The 17,843-nt window shown below is 47.7% G+C and overlaps 4 protein-coding genes across 4 annotated transcripts; 2 read left to right on the top strand and 2 right to left on the bottom strand.

Annotated features, from left to right (window-relative positions):
• The first annotated feature begins 1,198 nt into the window (after positions 1 to 1,198).
• Positions 1,199 to 2,522, top strand: F5Z01DRAFT_377673 (uncharacterized protein). The gene is made up of 2 exons (XM_046259398.1): positions 1,199 to 2,080; positions 2,155 to 2,522. The coding sequence occupies exons 1-2, from the start codon at positions 1,462 to 1,464 to the stop codon at positions 2,175 to 2,177; spliced, it is 642 nt and encodes a 213-aa protein (XP_046114284.1). The 5' UTR covers positions 1,199 to 1,461; the 3' UTR covers positions 2,178 to 2,522.
• Positions 2,523 to 5,628: 3,106 nt separating this feature from the next.
• Positions 5,629 to 5,928, bottom strand: F5Z01DRAFT_629783 (uncharacterized protein; the record flags this gene model as incomplete). The annotated part of the gene is made up of 1 exon (XM_046261684.1): positions 5,629 to 5,928. A coding segment is annotated over one exon (300 nt), but the record flags the coding sequence as incomplete, so codon positions are not given.
• Positions 5,929 to 11,447: 5,519 nt separating this feature from the next.
• Positions 11,448 to 13,323, top strand: F5Z01DRAFT_683994 (multicopper oxidase-domain-containing protein; the record flags this gene model as incomplete). Its single annotated transcript, XM_046265896.1, has 12 exons — positions 11,448 to 11,465; positions 11,536 to 11,677; positions 11,726 to 11,845; positions 11,867 to 11,871; positions 11,926 to 11,980; positions 12,110 to 12,173; positions 12,288 to 12,369; positions 12,439 to 12,495; positions 12,535 to 12,558; positions 12,614 to 12,958; positions 13,048 to 13,217; positions 13,275 to 13,323. 12 exons carry the CDS (start codon positions 11,448 to 11,450, stop codon positions 13,321 to 13,323), a joined length of 1,131 nt encoding a protein of 376 aa, XP_046114286.1.
• Positions 13,324 to 14,713: 1,390 nt separating this feature from the next.
• Positions 14,714 to 14,972, bottom strand: F5Z01DRAFT_600748 (copper fist DNA binding domain-containing protein; the record flags this gene model as incomplete). Its single annotated transcript, XM_046260750.1, has 2 exons — positions 14,714 to 14,808; positions 14,897 to 14,972. Coding segments are annotated over 2 exons (171 nt in total), but the record flags the coding sequence as incomplete, so codon positions are not given.
• Positions 14,973 to 17,843: the final 2,871 nt, after the last annotated feature.

The following is a 17,843-nucleotide window of genomic DNA, read 5'->3' on the forward strand; positions in this document are numbered from 1 at the left end:
CCAATGACGAGAAAATTTTAGCGACGCAAATCGTGGAGAGCTAAAACCACCAGGGCCAGGGTGGAAAGCATGGGAGGGCTCTGGCAATGCCCGCAGGGTGTTATTTGTGTCCCCGAGGACGGGGAAGGGGTTTGCAAGGATTTAGCCAAAGGCCAGCAGAGATGGGAGAGCACAGCAAGGATTAGGCAACAGGGTACAAGCACAAACTCATAAATGGTGTTCAAATATTGGTACGCGGCTTCCCACTGTTCAGGACATCGTCGCAGGCGAGGTGGAGCTGGCTTCACGCACTGCCGTGAATCTCCATAACCTATGAACGCCACGACTGTTGTAGAGCTGAGGTGCGGTGAGGTGAATGTTGCGAGGGTAGTCTTGTCAATACCATCCGCACCTGTCCGCCATTCGTACTGCTATCTCCGTGCCATCGTCCCTCCCTGGCATTCCCCAGGTCAGGTTGTGAGCGTCGACCGACTCCGTGAATGCGTTGTGACTCGTCTGTTTGTCGCGTCTGTAATAAATCGACCGGTCGATTTACAGGAAGGCTGCTCTTTTCTATTGTCTAATTTTCCCAACAACTTGGCAGCCACATGTCTCGCAGCAACCAGTCAAACTCGGGGTGGGATTGTGAGATTCACAGGTCTAGCCGGGCTATCCGAAAGCCCCGGGGCTTGAGCCGGTACGATCAAATGTATTTTGCCTACTGATGTTCTTGGGTACTTCTAGCCCAGGTCGGCTCACTTCGGGCGCAGGCTGTGCTTTAATATCTCGCGCTGAATAGCGGACGCGTCGTGCTTTCCAGACAGCGCATCGGTCGAACCAAGAGAACCATCGGTTGTAAGTAGGTAGATGTGCTTGTACTCTCTGACCTCGCCGGAAAACATTACGAAAGGTCCGCCTCGATGCCGACACTCGAAACAATTTGCAACGATCTCCATGACTACCCCGCTAGCAAAAGCGTTCGCGGCGAGCTATAATATATTAATCTTATAACCGATCTATAGGGCAATGCCACAGCACAGCAATCCACATCTTCGCCAGCGTATACAATACTTCGATTTTTTTTTTTCTCTCTTTACTTCAGACGGCGCATGGCTGGAAGACATACTTTCGTCTGAGTGCAAACTTCCAAGTACAGTACTGTACTGCGCAGAATCAAAGTCCCTGCGCCTTACATACAGCGGTTTGTAACACCGCGAATCAGTCGGCGATGAACAGTGCACAACCCTGTCGCGGCGTGTTTGGGCGACGAAAGCGCGTCAGCCGCAAGCCACACGCAATGCGCGGTTTGTGCGCGAGTGAGACTAGCGCCACGTACTGATGATCCACGTCATACAGCGCACAAATCACTCACGCGAAGCGTCCATCCATGTTATCCGGGCCGCCACAGCACGCCATTAGCAAACCGGGCCCAATCACGACATGGAATGATTTCGGCGTGTTTTGTGTCCGGCACGGCGAGGTATGAGGGAGGCAAACGATGTTACGCGGCTGTGTAGTCGCTATAATAGTCGTCGCGAAGAACACGATGGTTGGAAATGTGCAGTAATTTATTTCGCATTTGCCACATTTTGCGCACCCACCAAAGCAAATCAGTCGCAAGAGCTTGTCAACGTTCGTTCCTATTTGCCGTCGGCCTTTCACACCACAAAGGCTTCAATACTAACTCCTAAATTATCGTTTGCCATGACCCCGAGTACCTGCACAAACCACTCTGATGCTGTCCATGCTAAGCGGTGTAAAGAGGACCCTGTCCAGCACCCCAATAACGAGCTCAGCACAATGGCGGAGGCCATGAGGCGAGGTCCACTAGTGCAGCCCAAAGTGACGCATTACCATCTGCTGGCGCTCCTCTTCGGCGCATTGCTGTATACGCTTCGGATGTTTGGGATTTCGATCTTTGGGCAGTCTCGGTTGTGGGGAGTGATCCCTCTCGAGTGCATAGTGTGGAGTCTCACAACCCTGGAGCTGATGCTACGAGACACGAGACGACAACTGCGGGAGTGTGTTACGACCCGACATGCGACCGCATGCGCCTCTCACATGCCCCCCACTTTTTCCTCCAATCATTCACCCTATGAAGGTAACCCGCCATGGCTCACCATTGATCCCACGTTCTAACGTGTAACAATGGGGAACTGGCTCACGACTACCCAGCGATCCCCTACAATCATTCATAGTATATAGGAAGCTACGCTTCACCATAGTCAGTCTCTACCTAGCTCCCCAGCTATCAATACAATAGTTAACGCTTAGATTACTATCTATCGCACCAGAATGTGACCAGCACCGCTCAAGTCTACGACACCCTAATATACTCAGTTCATAAACCGACCTCAGATCTACCTACCCTATAGCTAGTCGGACCCGAACGTCACAGAGTGCCTTACATAGAAGAAGAGATATTTTCGAGGGTTGGATGAAATATATCCACGCGACCTTAACATGGATATTTTTGTCCCGAGCCAGAACAATGGCTGTGAACCATGCCGACGTCTGCACAGACACGCAACGGCTTGGTATGGCCCGTCACGGGTTTGGCCAGCATGGTTATAGCGTAGGAAGTCTCATAAGAGAAGCAGAGCTCTAGCTGCGACGGTGGACTAAACAGCTCTTATGCTACTGGAGTAAAGTTGCCGTCGTCAGCGCATCAGAGCATAACGTGGGCGATCTAAAGCAGCTGAAAGTCTCCGTTCATATATCGCCCTGATCAATCCAACAGCACGGCCCTCGTTGAACCGCGCTTATTGTCTTACGCCGACTTTCTCGAAATCTCACAACCCACCCTACTCACTCCGTGACCTCGGAAGACCGATGCAGCCACAATGGATTCTAGCAATATATAAAGAGGCTCTCTAGGCTGGGCTAAATGTCACCTCTGTCTACTAACCATAGGCCTTTTCGGCCAACTACTTGTCTCTCGAGCACCACAACCAGCAAGAGACCTCAGCCTCAAAGTATGTCTTCTTATGAGATAGCAGCCCGAGCTCTCGAGGCAAGCCCACGGGTTTATGATCTACTTTAGCGGCTGTGTAACGGCTACGCCTAAGCCGTTGCGCCAAGGGCAAAAGATCAGGCATTGATCGAATGACGAGCGATCAATACAGGCGTAATAGCTATTCATAGGGGGTTACGAGGGACCAGGTCGTAACAAGACAACACACCAAAGCCACGCTCCTAATGAGATTTCACGATCCACCGGTCAACGAGGCTTAAAAACTGACTGTAATTCTTCGGGCTTTATCAGCTACTCACCATGGTTAACGAAGGCCAGATTTATGCTGACGACCAGCCTTATGCTATGACGACGGAGGATGGCAATATCCTCATAACGTCGTAAACCTCTACTTGATGGAAAAAGTTCCGGAATACTGAGAATTAATAGATCTTCGGCGTAGGTTAGTATTCTACGGGAATGGATATCTCTAGACGCTTAACGGTTCTGAAGATAACTGCAATAGGGTTGGAGTAATCCCCGAGGGGATAAGTATTTCCAGAGACAACGGAAGAACGCAGATTAATCCGATGCGAATACGGCCTCCTACTTCTATATTCTAATGAAAAGGATTGGCCTGGAACTCTAGTCTGCCACCAATGCTTTTAACATCCCAACAATTACCCCGGGACTGCCGGAGATTTTCGACATGCGCATGGCACCTGGTGGCTTTCTAGCGACAGCACTGAGTTTCAACCCGGGGGCCCGATGTTTTTAGAAGCTCCACAGAAGCAACAACGGAAGCGATGTCCCTGGTCGGTGTCTCGCGAACAGGGCAACACGTATGGACAGAATCTGCCGACGCGAGCACGTCTGACCAGAACACAGCCCGCACCACAAGAGGGCCAGCTCGTGGGTGGCAGGCAGCCTGGAAGGCAGTGACATGCCCACCCTGTCCCCCAAGAAACGGGCATTTACTGCCGGGATTATCGTCGGGGCAGCAACACTGGCAGTTGCCTCCGGCATGGTCATTTTCCTGTTCGCACGGAAACATCGCTCGCATCGACACCCTCATAAGCCAACAGGCTCTGGCACAACCAGACATAGTTCCCTGGATTTTCAGTATCGGACCCGCCGACCGGCAGGAGCTGTAATAGTCTGATGCGGAAATCAAGTGTACCTTGCTGGTACCATGTCTATTCAAAAGAGGCAGGGTTCCGGACACTAAGGAGTGGCCTATGCGACTTGGACGTAGTCAAAGGTGTGTCATCACGCTCACACCGACAGCATATGGCCGTTCGGGAACCAGGATTAGGTACTATATAATATCTGGGGGAACCCATGTGCAATCCGGTGCCGGCGACAGGGCCATTCCCATCAAATCTGTTTGGCCCTTGCGCGCCAAGCGTCCGGATGGGTGTGACCAGCAAGAGGCGTTGGTATGCAACTGGAGTCAATCCTGCGCCCGTCGCCCAAGACGGCGCGGTGGATCCTCGGGGGGCGCTAAGTTGAACTGGGTGTGCTGGCTGCACAGAGTGCCTGTCGATCGATGCATACTCTGGGCTTTCGCAAGAGCTGAGGGTGTGCTGCCACATCGAATGGGCGTGGTTCGTGCATCCCCGGGAAGCACCCTCGCAGCCGGAGTGTGCCGTAGGAGCGCGCTAATCCCGCAAGATGGCCCGCTCATCGTCGAATGGGTGTGGTGGCTCCGCTGATATGCTGCGAGCTCCACGGTCCGAGCGGGCCACCTATCGGCAATAGGGGTAGTCAATTGTACAAACCCTGTAGAAGCACCAATCTACAGAGAGAACGGTCCGGAGGGTGGCATGCCGGATCGACCAGGACTCGGCATGTTCCGGCCGATAGGCTCTACGAAGCCCAGGGATGCCGGTCTATCGCGAGGAGGTAACCCTGGGGCTGAGTCTGGCAGCTCTGCAGGTTGTGTGCGGAGAGACAGGTACTCAAAAGACCCTCGGGACACATGGTCATTGAAACGGGAGCCACCTACTCCCTTCTCGAACGCCACGATGCCTCACGCCGATGTTTATTTGGAGTCCAGCGATACCGTAGAGGTCGAGACTTTGCCTAAGGCATGGTCCTACTCCAATGAGCTCCCGGGGGGGGGGCTCGAAGCGCCCGGGCTCTCGGTTGACACGATCTAGGAGACCCTTGCTTGCGCCTACGGATACGTAAGAAGCGTCACTCCCTAGTTTATGAACGTTGCCGAGTACCGGGACGGCAGCCGTAGTATCCTCGGCTACGATCTTGAAGAGCTGCTTGTACGTCAATCCCAGCTGTCAATGTCTTGGGGTGGCGCCGAAGTAAATTTGAAAGTAATACTAAACATGACATAAGCCCCTGAATCTATGCATCCACTAGCTCCGCCGACACATGGCCAACCTAGTGAGGAGACTTGTATAGATGGAGAGTGTTTACCGTGCCCGTCCTTACAATTATCTGCGATGCCTTCTATACCCTAAGAGCACGATGCTGGATAGAGATATAGAACCAGAAGCAGGGGCAGCCTAGGTAGCGATAGTCTAGACCGCTTAGGTGGCACCGCCCCGGAGGCCTGTTCTCCATTGTCAAATTCGTCGAATGCGCCGTAAGAGTAAGGCATAGATATGGCAATAGGCACGGCTTGCGGGAACGAGGCATCGTCGCTAATGCACGCGACCGGAATATCATGTCGTAGGTTAGAGAGACCGTGGCGAACCGCTTAACGGCGTGTGAGGAATGTTGGCGGCTATGCGACCACGAAACCCTATGTAGCCTACGACTCCTCGGACGACGAGAATAGCGCTAGCACTGATTCTTACGATAAGACACGCAATAACGACGAATCTTACTCCTCCCCGGGTCGAGGGCAGGGTGGATAGGGAGCCGGTAGCGGAGTTGATAAGGCCGATGATGAGTTTTATAATAATATCGCGAAGTCCTCTATTAGATTTAATCGTTGATGTGTAAACTTCGCGGGCAGCGTCGAGAAATTCGTCGGTATTCTAGAGATATTCGGCTATATTAGTGAAGTTTTAAAGAGAGAGCGCCTTAAGGTCTTTAACTATATATATTTCGGCGAGCGCATAGACACGGATATATAAGACGAGAGTAGAGGGTAGTTACGGTTTAAGTATCCCGCGTATCGAGACTATCTTAGCTTATTTTATTAGAGATTAGGCTTTAATATATCGTACTAGAAACGGTAGAAATACTATAGTATATAGTCGATAGCATAAGGATCGTTACCGGTAAGGTTAATAGTCGCGGTGGATGCCTTACTATCTAAATAGTGGGATTCGATCTTGAGACTACGATAGCAAAACGCGTTTAGTACCTTAGAGTAGGTGCAGACGATATTACGGTGTAGATAGTAAATCCTTCTAGTAATAACGGTTAGGTCGGAATAGTCTCCTATAAGGAAAAGGCTAAAAGAAGTTAGGTAAGCGAGAGAGCGGTGCGCTAAGATAGGAGATACCTATTAAGAGACTTAATTAAGGCATTAGGAAGAGTACCCTAGACGTTCGCGGATATAGCTATCGCCGCGTCTTAGTTTAGCTATTCGAATTCGGATAACCTTAAACGTTCGGATAGTTAAGGGAAAAGCTCGGGAAAGGCGGCGCGGACGAGGTTAACTGACTCGAATATCTGGTTAGAGAGCAATAGCTATAGTATATAAGCGAGTCTATCCGTTCGAATCGGGAAATAGATAAGCGATAAGTTTAAACGCGATCCCTAGTTGCTTTTTGCCTGCGGAGTTAAACGTTATTCGGCTGGGTAAAGACACGGCGGATACTAGAAGAGGAGTAGACTAGAAGTCGTTCTGCTCTAGAGGGCTCTATACGAGAGAGAACCTAGAGTTCTGTCGGGAGTTACGAGGAAAGGCGTAGGGTTGACTAGCGATAGTGAGTTTATGCTGGTGGTTCGAAATAAGCTATTGAATGAATGAATGAATGAATGAATGAATTATTTATTCCGCCCGGAAACGCTTAGTCTAGAGGGCACGTGATGTGTATTATATAATCAGATCTTGTGTTTCGCTTTTACTCGCAATAAGCTACTGTATTATCGAAGCCTCCGCAGAGGGTACGTGTAGGTCACGTGTAATATCACTATGATCACGTGGCCGCAACCGGAGCGCTTATAGGGTTTTGCTATAATCTCGAGGCAGCAGGAATAGGTTAGGCGTGGTGGACGCTGTATCGTAATTATTCTTAGTGAATCGATGGTCGCTAAGATATCCTCGACTCCCGGGCTGTTGATTGCCACTGTGGCCTTCGTTGTCAGTCTCAATCTACACTGCACAAGTGGGGATAGCAAGGAACCTTGTGCTTAGTTCTTCCCTTATATTATATCTTATTATATTGTTATAAAATCTCACCTATTTTATTCCGCCTAGTGATGATGGTGCTAGAAAAGGGTGTTGCGTTTTGAGGATCATAAGTGTGCGTGAGGCACGTTAAAGATGTACGTTGATGCTCGTGGAGACTACTACGAAGGATGAGCTCCTTTAGAATTGGGTAAAAAAGTTGCTTTCTATAGTAGAGATCCGACATGGCTTCTAAGACGGAGCTCCTAACTGAAGACTGGCCGACATAGACGATGATGTAAAATAAGGTCTGTCGCGAAACAGGCCCCGAAAACGTGATGAGTCTATGATATTAATCAGATGGAGCTGCACGCCTGGGATGGAGGCCGTCTAGGATCCTGGATCGCGAGCTGTTGTTGAACTATTATGGGCTTCTTCAAAAGATCGAGGAACGTTTAACTTGATAAAGCATATAGATTGCTGTTACTTATCGATGGTGAGAACCTACAGCTTGTTGCTCACCTCTAGGGTTAGGTCCTATTAGCTGACATAGCGAGCATCTAGCTAGATATCACTCCTTACCTATAACGCTGCTAGCTCGGAATTGTATCGCTTTGGTGCGGGCCTCTTGTTCTGCCGGTATACCTGTTATAAATATTGAATATCTATATCTGTGGGGTGTGCGTGCGAGCCTGTTTTTCTGATGAGCTTAGTTCTCTCTGCTTTCGTGGATTAGTCTGGGACACGGTAGAAGCCGAGGCTACGATACGCCTCTTAAAGCTTGTCTAGCCACGCCTTGGAAACCTCGACGAGCACGCTGCTTATAATTATGTTGACCACTAACGGCTAACTAATAATTTCACAGAACCTTTAATGGGTTCAACTACCTCTTCGACCTTGTGGACCACGTGACGTTATTCGTTATTGGCAAATTGATAGCATTTTATGATCTCTTCTCCTACCAAGGATCTATTTGCACCGCCTAAGTATGACGTAAGCTGGTAAGTATTACTTCGCTGTTTTAATCACCGTGGCGAGAAGCTTCTCGATGATGAACTCGTTCCCGTTTTTCGTTCCCGTTTATGACTTAGTAACGCTTATTTCCGCCGCTGGTTGCTTACTGGCTTTCTCCTTAAGCACTAGCTCTGAGCTGTCTAGATGGCCACCTACGGACAGCTCCTAGCCGACGCTTGGCTGGTCGCTACTTCCCTCACGCAAGCTATGGAGGCCGATAACGTCGATAAAAAATTGATTTCCAAATATGCAAATTACGTAGATCTTTGAATGAACAAGTATATTATAGTTCGGCCGCGTGCTACGTCAACGTGTAGTTTATCGATGAAAAGGTAAGGCTCGTCCCGTAGTTGATCCGGTAGGTTGACTAGGTAGGTTGCTTATGCTCCTCGATTTGGATATCGATCGTCGGCTTCCGAATAGCATAGCATATGTTGTTTTTGTTGAGGGTGTGCATAAATCTATGTTTTGTTCTATCTACTAGAGGATTCTTGTCCTGAGCTGAAGTCTTGCGCGTCTACGTTTCTAGAATAGAGTTCTAAAAATTATTTGCTGCCGTGGAATAAAGAGGTATATTTAATGTCGTGAAGTTTAAGGAAGACCTTAAGAAAATGCTCTAAACTGAGGCTGGTACCGCCGTGAGATGGCGTGCTGGTGCCGAACCCGTTGCGATGATCTTCGGTATCGTTTTCGGGTGCCTGCGCCTGCGCCTGCTTTATCTTGTACCGAAACTCCTCTGCCTTATGAATCCACTGCCCGCCTATGTAAATCTTCTGGCCTCGTAAGAAAATACTAAATAGGTCCGTCTAGTGACGACCCTCGGCTTTCTTGACGTAGGATGGTCGTTCGTTGGCGGAGAGTTTATTAAGGATGAAGTAGTCCGTTATATATCTTTCCTTAACTAAAGCGCCTAATCGTATATTATCTCGAAGCGTTGAGTGTTCCGTTGGAGTACTTATGCCTTCGATCTGGAGTATGTGTAAAGCTTCGGTAAGAGAGATGACTGGCGTCTCGTTAAGCTATATAATGTCTTTACTGGGCTAGCGTTCGCGAATAATCCGCAGCTCCGGAATAGCCTGCTTTGCAGCGAAAACAGACTTTAGTATACTGTTAATAATTTGAATTAGATCGTGATACGATCTGCCGAAAGTTATCCCGATATTAATACTGATGCTCTTAGCAAAAGTCTCTTGAATTTTGGAGACTTCTGCGCTGAAAATAGGACCGATCTTGGAAGTTAGCGTGCTTCTTGTAAACTACGGTCGTCTTGAATTTCATTGACTTACCTCGTATACTCTTTCGAAGCTATTTTCTATAGTAAGTTGATTTGCTAGCTGCGAGTTTTGTGCTAAAGATACCCGCCGACCGTAGTAGTCTACCTCGAATGCCTCCGCTGATAATTCTGTCCCTGCTTGCTGTAACTTTGGCGTTTGAATCTCGATAAATTCTCGGTCCTCGAGCACCTGGCGAAAGATTCGGAGAACTATAGCACGCATGCGGAATAAAGCTTTATTAAATGGAAGGCGGAGGTCGAGTATGCGCATTGTTATGTGCCCTGGTGAGAATTCTGGTGCGTCGTATATTTCATGTAGTGGAAGAATGGAATAGATGCTAACTTCGAGGCTAAAGTTTCTGAAGGAGCCTAGGGGCCTTTTGAGTATACTAGTGATTTGGACGAGGGATAGGGGACTGGGCGGGGGTGACTTGGTCGTATTCTGGGCTGTGCGGGAAAGCACCCCTTGAATGGAATCGGTTCTGTCTCGAAACTGGAGGATCTCGAGGGTTGGGGATGTACTTCGCAGGGTGTCTCTCGTGGCGTGAAAGGTGACCTCAGTCCCCTCGGACAAATTGGCCAATTCTGCAATTGTTCTTAGATCTAGTCCGCGAGTAGACTGCCTACTTTGAGCTGTGGTCTTTATAGCTTTATCCGCTTGAGGCTTCTCTATCTCGAACCGTTCGTACTCGCGCTCATTTATATCCTCACGATTGCTTTCGCGTTTGCTAGATATGGCTTGGGTTCTCTTAATTTGTGCTATCTTCGCTACGCTTTACTTTAGTAGCGTATCCGTGAGAGGCTTGCTTGGTAGATTAGGAATTTGAAGGTAGTCGTAGTAAGGCTGACTGCTTTAGGAAAGTTTACCTATAATTCCTAAAGTGGATGTGGTTTAGCGTAAAACGAAGACTTCGATAGGCGCGTAAATTATGCACTAAAGGGTTTGATGTGATAATAAAATATTTGACGGGAAGTGTAAAGGAGTAGGAGAGATGGGACCTTTTAAGAAATCGTGGTCGCTTATAGCCTCTGGATATTAGTAGCTTTCGTTAATTAGACGTTACTACCTCTTTAGCAGTAGGCGAATCTGCTGACTTGCTTCGGAGCTGGTAGTGGCGTCTCCCTTGACACTTATACTTTGCTATCGAGGGAGTGCTATAGTGAAGCTAAAGCTAGCACATATCTCTCACTATAGGGGTAGAGTGGATCTGTGGTGATGCTGGTCTAATAGCTTTATCGAACGCTGCCCCTACTCTTCGGATTTTCGCCTCTAGTGCCGCATAAGTCCCGCAAATCCCTGTAGGTCTTTTGTAGATACTAACTTAGCACAATAGTAGGGGCAAACGAATGGTGAGTGCATCCCTAGCCGCCATAAACATACCTCCTGATCATGTCTACTGTCACTCAATCGCGCTAGTTCTTCCATCCTTTCAGCCTTCAACATTAATAGTAGTTTACTCTTCCGTTCAACAAACTTTTATCTCGTTCTTCTAGTAAGTAGAAATATGTACGTCTACGCATAGAAGCTTGTGACGTGTGTTACTATCGCCCTTCATGCTGTCGGCTCAAGGGCGGCCCTACGCTAATTTAGCTTTAAGCTTTATAGCGCTTCTAACTCTCTAGGCACGTAAATCCTTTAAGCAGTCCCTAAGAAATAATTAAGAATTATATTAATTAAGGCCCGCTGACTTTTTTAGATGGATTCGAGCGTGAGGTGTACCTGATTAATGGCTAGCAGCCGGGTCCTCTGATAGATGTTGATGAGGGAGATAACTTGGATATCTTTGTTTAAAACGACTTGGATGTGGAAGCGACTATTCACTGGCACGGTAGGTTACTATTGTATTCGATACCGTTCGGAATAATAACAGCCATTGATATGGCCCTGCCGGCTAGGACTGTTGCAGCGAGGGACACCGAACATGGATGGAGTACCGGGTGTTACCTAGGTTAGCTTCTATACGCCCCTTAATGAGGAAGATTGCTGTAGCACTGCTGATAGATTCTTAGGTTCCTATAGTGCCGGGCGGCAATTTTACCTATCGATTCTCCGCTGCATCCGAATATGGCTTTTTCTGGTATTATTCCTACTTCCGAGCTTATTATAACGACGCTATTCGTGGCCCCCTCCTTATTCGACCGTCCGCCTCGCGTTAGCGTCCGTTTGCAGGCTTGGCTGAAAATGACGACGATGTCGTAGCACTCCTGGCCGCCGAAAGAGATGCGGCAAATATTCTCCTAAATGACTGGACTTACGAACTCTCGGATGCCATATTCTCGCGGTATAATAGCACGGGTGCGTTCCTATCGTGTGTCGATAGTATCCTGGCTAACGGCTAAGGAAGGGTATAGTGTCTCCCCGAGGCTATCCTTGAATCTGGGCCGGGCCTCGGAGTAGAGTCTGAAACCCTGACTTCGGCAGCCGGGCGATCGATATCTATGGCTATGGCGCTACGTATGCTGGACTAAAGATATATGTATGACACGTCGATGGAGGGGCATGCGAGCTCTGAGATAAACCCGGCGCCACCCTCCCTATCGGTGAACTATCCTGCTGCGTCGTCGACTATGCTAGATATGCCAGGAATGGGAAGTCTGAGCCTACGTGGCTGTATGCCGCCTATGATGTTTAAGCCGGGGTTTGATATGTCTGTACTGCCTGCCGAGACCTGCACTAACACCTCCTTACCTTTACTCACCATTGCCGCGGACTAATCCCGTGGTTGGTTAGCTCTTAACCTGGTTAACTCTGGCGCCGCTAGTGCCCTACGGGTCTCTCTAGATGGACACTCGATGTTCGTATACGCTGCTGACGGCCTCTATACTAATATGCAGAAAGTTAATGTAAGTCTATCGAGACTGGGGGATAACCTTAACTGACTCGCTTAGGTTCTTTATATGGAACTCGGATAGCGGTACTCCGTTATGGTTAAGCTCAATCGGGCGCCTGGGGAGTACTATCTTAGATTCGTAACTTTCCCGAGCGGCGATATGCAGTAAGTTCTTGAGGGACGGGCGATTGTCTGGTATAATGTGAAATTTTCTATCCTAGTCCTTGAAGAGTGTCCGCTAACACCCGAGCAACTAGACTACCAAGGCCTCAAATAATAACGTAGAAGATTTGGTTAGCGACTCGATGTATGTTAACGGATCAGCCAAATCAGGCGCCGCTTTGCTTGATGCTTTAGCGCTCACTCCGTTCGAGAATAATCTCTCGCCGCCGTCGGGTCTAGCCGATAAGACCTTGTCCTTTATGGTGAATCAAACGGATATTCTGAGCTGGGTAATCGATCGCGCACCGTTTGAGGAACCCTCTATCCCTATTATCTACGGTAATATCTCTTTAGGCTGGGATTCAGTCACGACGAGATACTTACCGATTAACTTAACTATTGACATCGTCATGGGTATATTAAACCAGTCTTTGGATAAGGTGGGTCTGTCTCTGCGCGTGGGGAATCTTCGTCTCGTAGCTTTGCTTAAACCACGTCCCCGAATACTTAGAACTGACGTGCTGCGTAGATGGGCCATCCAATATATCTTCATGGCTATAAGTTCTGGGTCCTTGGTTCTGGTGTGGGGACTTTCCTATACGCTACGATCGCGGATGCCCCAGCGGATATTCTTAACCTTAAGAACCCTCTATATCGTGATACGACTGGTCTCCCTTCGCAGGGCTGGGTTGTGATTCGGTAAGTGTTTACTAAGGAGTCTAAACCAATCATCGCCGCTGATAGATTATTACCTAGGTATGTAACTGATAATCCGGGTGCTTGGATCTTCTATTGCCATCTCTAGTGGCACCTTGTTGTGAGTTCTTTCCCCTAACTTCCGTAGCGTTCTTTGGCATTGAATCTTCTAGGTTGGTATGGCCGTAGTTCTTGTCGAGGGCGGAGACTAACTTCCAGCCTTGGTCGGCCAGTACGACCAAGTCGTCGTTAGAAGCGGGGGTTCTAGGCTGATAGCGTATTACCCTGGTGGATCGACTGTGCTTGTTACTGTCCTGGTTGGCGCCCTGTTATTATGGTATTGTTCGTGAACGAGCGTTTTGTGCCTGCAAGGTTATACATGTTCTCGGATGCTCTACGCTATGCCTTTGATGCAAGCTTCTGCTGCACGTGGTTATGGTGTAAGAGCAGGTATAATGGCTAGGCGGTTGGTATATATATAGCGCTGTAGCTGGCTTTTGTCTGAGCTAGGCATGTGGTTTTCTGTCGAGCCCTAGTTATAATTATAAAGATGTGAGGCAAGAGTGACTCGCATATGTTCGATTTAGTGCGATAAGGCCGCCTCCTGATATAATATATGACGCGAGTCTGATGCGCTGATGGTGTTTCTCGCGTTATTCCTATCTCATAGTGTAACCTAGCGCCGCATGCGCAATATATCATCCTTACGCTTCCTATTGATGTCATGAGTTAAGCCTGCCCTGTTTATTACGCTTCTTAGCCAAAATAACCCAAATCTTTCACCTTAGAAAGGGAATCGGTATAACTCGATCCGCCAGTGATAGGTTCTGGCAGTAACGCCGGGTCTTCACACGGGATATGAGCAATAGAGCCACAATCAGCGGCTGCTTGCATATCCTCCGAAACAGATGTGGGTATATTGCCTTGTGTCGGCTGCGAAAGCTATCGCAAGTCGGAGTCGTGGACGTGTTGCCCCTGAATGGCGCTGCTCGTCGTGTCGAATATGTGGTTCCTCTAGTCGATGTAGGAGTAACTCCGATCTATACTAAGTACTGAAGCTGCCGTATGTGGACTATAGAACAGCCCGAAATCGGTATTTGTCGAATAGCCGCCGCTATTAGAAGATATGCCGGGGACCGATAGCTGCGTCTCGAACTGTTGAAGGGCTGCCGGGATCTGCGACGTTACACGACGATGCTCCTGATGTGGCTCACCCATAGAGCCGAAGAGTTGAAATCCACCTTTATTTATATAGGGCATGTCTAGTTCGGTAGAACTATCGGGTTGAGGAATCGTATCTAGTGTCGTATCTGGTGGTGGTTGTTCCTTCTTGTGAGCATAGGTGCAGCGGCCACCGTAGTTACAATAGTAACTTCCTGTGAAAAAGATAAAAGGTTAAAAGGCAAAAATACTATAGTACTCCGGGAAAACTTACCTGCTTTACCTTTTGTGAACCCTATATACAAAATGTTATTATTCGCTTGTTTTCCATAGCTATACTTGACGTGAGCGGAGCGCGACTTCCGTAGACTACGGCAGTGCTGGCATTGCGATATAGGCCGACCCTTCTTGCTAATAAGTTTCAAAGGACGTCCTATTTTTAGTTCTATCAGCTCACGAACGATTTGCACCGGATCTAAGCGCCTGACGCGGGATGCGGCTGCAGATGCCGGTATACTTACCATAATGCTCGCAGGTCCTGACCCGGTGGCCACGGACGCAAGCGTCGTAAGCGTAATTCTGCCCGTTAAATATTATTAGGATATTCTAATTAAGAAAGATACTGAAGAAGAGCAAACTCCTCGAGGTCTGCGTGTTAAATGTTGAAGTTATGGTGAGAAGGTAGAGGAGAAGCTAGTCCATGATGTAATCCCTGCCTCGGGAGCATTATTAACTTTCTTCCGATACTAGCATTCCGACGATGCGGGGTTTCATTAGACGCATGGCGAAGCCTGACCATGAACCCTGAGCCTTACTTTAACGATTGTAAAGCGGACTTCGGTTTCGGCTAGTGATGCTATAAAGCTAAAAGACTCGATGTCTTATATGGAGATTTGTTATGCGATTATTAGCGCCCCTTAGAGCCAGTATTTTCTTTTTCTGGCAACACCGCCGCCGTAGACGTTGATTTGCGATTGTGATTTATTGCATATACGATTTACGTGTGTGAGCAGAGGTCCTATCGTCGATGTCCTTATAACATGACTAGCCGAATGTATCTAACTAGTGACTTTGAAGCATATAAAAATTTGCTCCGCTGCTTTCGATACGTACTTGGAGGTTTCCTGCGATCTTGTTCTGTATTTCCTTTCCTCCTTCAGGTGCGTCTAGATCATTCTATAAATTAGTATTCTAATTGAAGTAGGTTAAAGAGAGTCAGCCTGGTGTTTTACCTTTATTACGTTGGCCTCTATGAGTTCGAATTCTTTATTAAGTGGATATGATGGACCCAACAATAACGACGTTAAGTCAAGATTATGGGTTTCAGTTGTAGCATCCGTTTTAGACTTGCCCTCGGCTAAATTCCCATCCGTCATTATGGCAGCCTTTTTGTAGTCCAGAATATCTCGAAGTATCGTACGATCGCCGCCGAGAATAATAACGGAGCCTTTCCATATAGTCGCATTGTATGCGTTTATCTTGCGAGTGCTGAAGATAATTATATCTTCATGAATTCTGGAGAAAGAGATATCGTCCATTGCCTCACTCAAGTTGTACCAGTCTCTTGACTTAGAGGAGGTAGACCTTTTTAGCAGTGTTATCATATGAAACGAGGTTACGAGTGAAATAGGGTTCCAGTCTTGACTCAAACCTTCTGAAACGAACGTCCACGTGCTAACATCTTATGACCTAGACCTACATATATTGAATTAGGTTGGCACGATTTAAGAGTCTGATGGAGCTAACGCGTAGTCTAGCTCGCGGGGTGGATATCACAAAATGGATATGATTGGCCATAACTGACTATAGACTAAGCAAGCCCCCGCCCTTCCCCTCTTTGGCCATATACTGGAATGGAGAATGAAGTCAGGAAAGCGGGACTAGTAGTTATAGTTTCGATGCCTTCGTGAACAGACCAGCCCTGACCGTGGCCCCGCCCCTCCCCCCCCCCCCCAAACATCCCTGCCATCCACACCCACGAGTTGCGAGTGGCGACTCTTAGGTGCGCACCTAGGTGCGCATGTAAGTGTCACGTGTCACGCACCTAGGTGCGCAAATAAGATTTCTTAGTCAGCCGCGGCATTACTGCTAACCAGCACTATTAACGACTTCATAATATCAATAACTTCCCTCGTTCAAGCAATCATTAATAAAAAACAATTACTTAGTTAATTCGAACTATTAACCTCTTATTCTATGAATTTCCTATTCGGGCTTAATCGCATAGCATTGTCGTTCGTAATAACCACATAAAGAAGCGTGTATTATTATTACGGCCCCCTCGCTTATAGTATCACAACACGGCACACGCATAAGTCACAGCCGAACCAAAAAAAGGTACGAATCCTCGCTCTTTATATAACTTATTACTTTACTCCGATGCGAACCTAGATCTACTAGACCTAGCTAGCGCGTCTTACGACGGAGAGACAGATTAAAGCTAACACTAAGAACTATCGTAGGTATAAGTTCAGAAAAGACTCCTAAGAGTTAATTAACCCAGGCTAGATCAGTAACCACGAATGATTATATCTCTAACAACTTTAGGAATCCGACGAACGCAGGCGGGGCCAGCTACCTAGCTTCGGCGTAGAGGATGTGCTAGCCTACAACCACTACGCTAAAGAGATCTCGTTTTTTAACTATTAGACTAAGTTACTAAATTAATCGTAATCCTAATATATAAGGGTATCGCGGAAGTGAATAAAGAGGGGAATCTAGGCAGGCAATTAGGCGGTAGGGCAAATATTATACGCGCGAGGAATTAACTTGATATATAAGGCTGTTAGCGAGGCTATTGGCGATGCTGTTGAAGATACCGTTAGCGTTGTTATTGAAGATACTATTGCCGAGCGTGCCGTCTACTTAATTTAAGCGTGATGCCTCGTATAACGCTTGTTATTCCGCAACGTCCCTCTCCGCTATATCCTAATAATCCTATATCCCTCGTCTGCGGATAGATCTCTTACTAGCTGCTTCCTCGGCTATAGTAGTAGTAACCTAAGCCTTAACTCGCTTGTCCTCTTTCTCTTCCTAATCTAGATAGGCTATTTATTCCTCCTTAGTCTAGTCCCTGCGTGGCCTTCTCACGGCGCATTGCTTGCCTATCCGCTTATAGTTAAGATAATATTCATATACCTCCTTACTATAGCGTAATAGTAGGCCTATCGTCTTCCGATATTGTTAGTTAGTCTTTAAGCTGCCTTACGGCAGCGTTTTATACCAGGCCTCTCGATTAGCAATATATCGTTCGTATATAGCGCATGGATAATCGTAACGGAGTTATGGCTGTGGTTCTAGCGTGAGCTCTGGCTGTGGTTCTAACGCTAGTTTAAGCCCTAATTCTAGCTGTAATTCGAACTCTATTAAAAAGGTTAGTAATATTATATAATAAGGGCTAAAGTATACGTAGTGGAGTGATCGGGCTTAATGCTGGCGGCGGCGTTGACGATAAAGCCGCGATACTGT

Source organism: Emericellopsis atlantica (assembly GCF_019669845.1).
Source record: "Emericellopsis atlantica unplaced genomic scaffold F5Z01scaffold_38, whole genome shotgun sequence".
NCBI classification, from domain to species: Eukaryota; Fungi; Ascomycota; class Sordariomycetes; order Hypocreales; family Bionectriaceae; genus Emericellopsis; species Emericellopsis atlantica.

Excerpts from the sequence above, each read along its gene's own strand:
- F5Z01DRAFT_377673 (XM_046259398.1), top strand. The coding sequence starts at position 1,462 with ATGAGGGAGGCAAACGATGTTACGCGGCTGTGTAGTCGCTATAATAGT. Across the intron at positions 2,081-2,154 it reads CAATCATTCACCCTATGAAG|CGATCCCCTACAATCATTCA; the intron begins GTAACCCGCCAT and ends ACGACTACCCAG.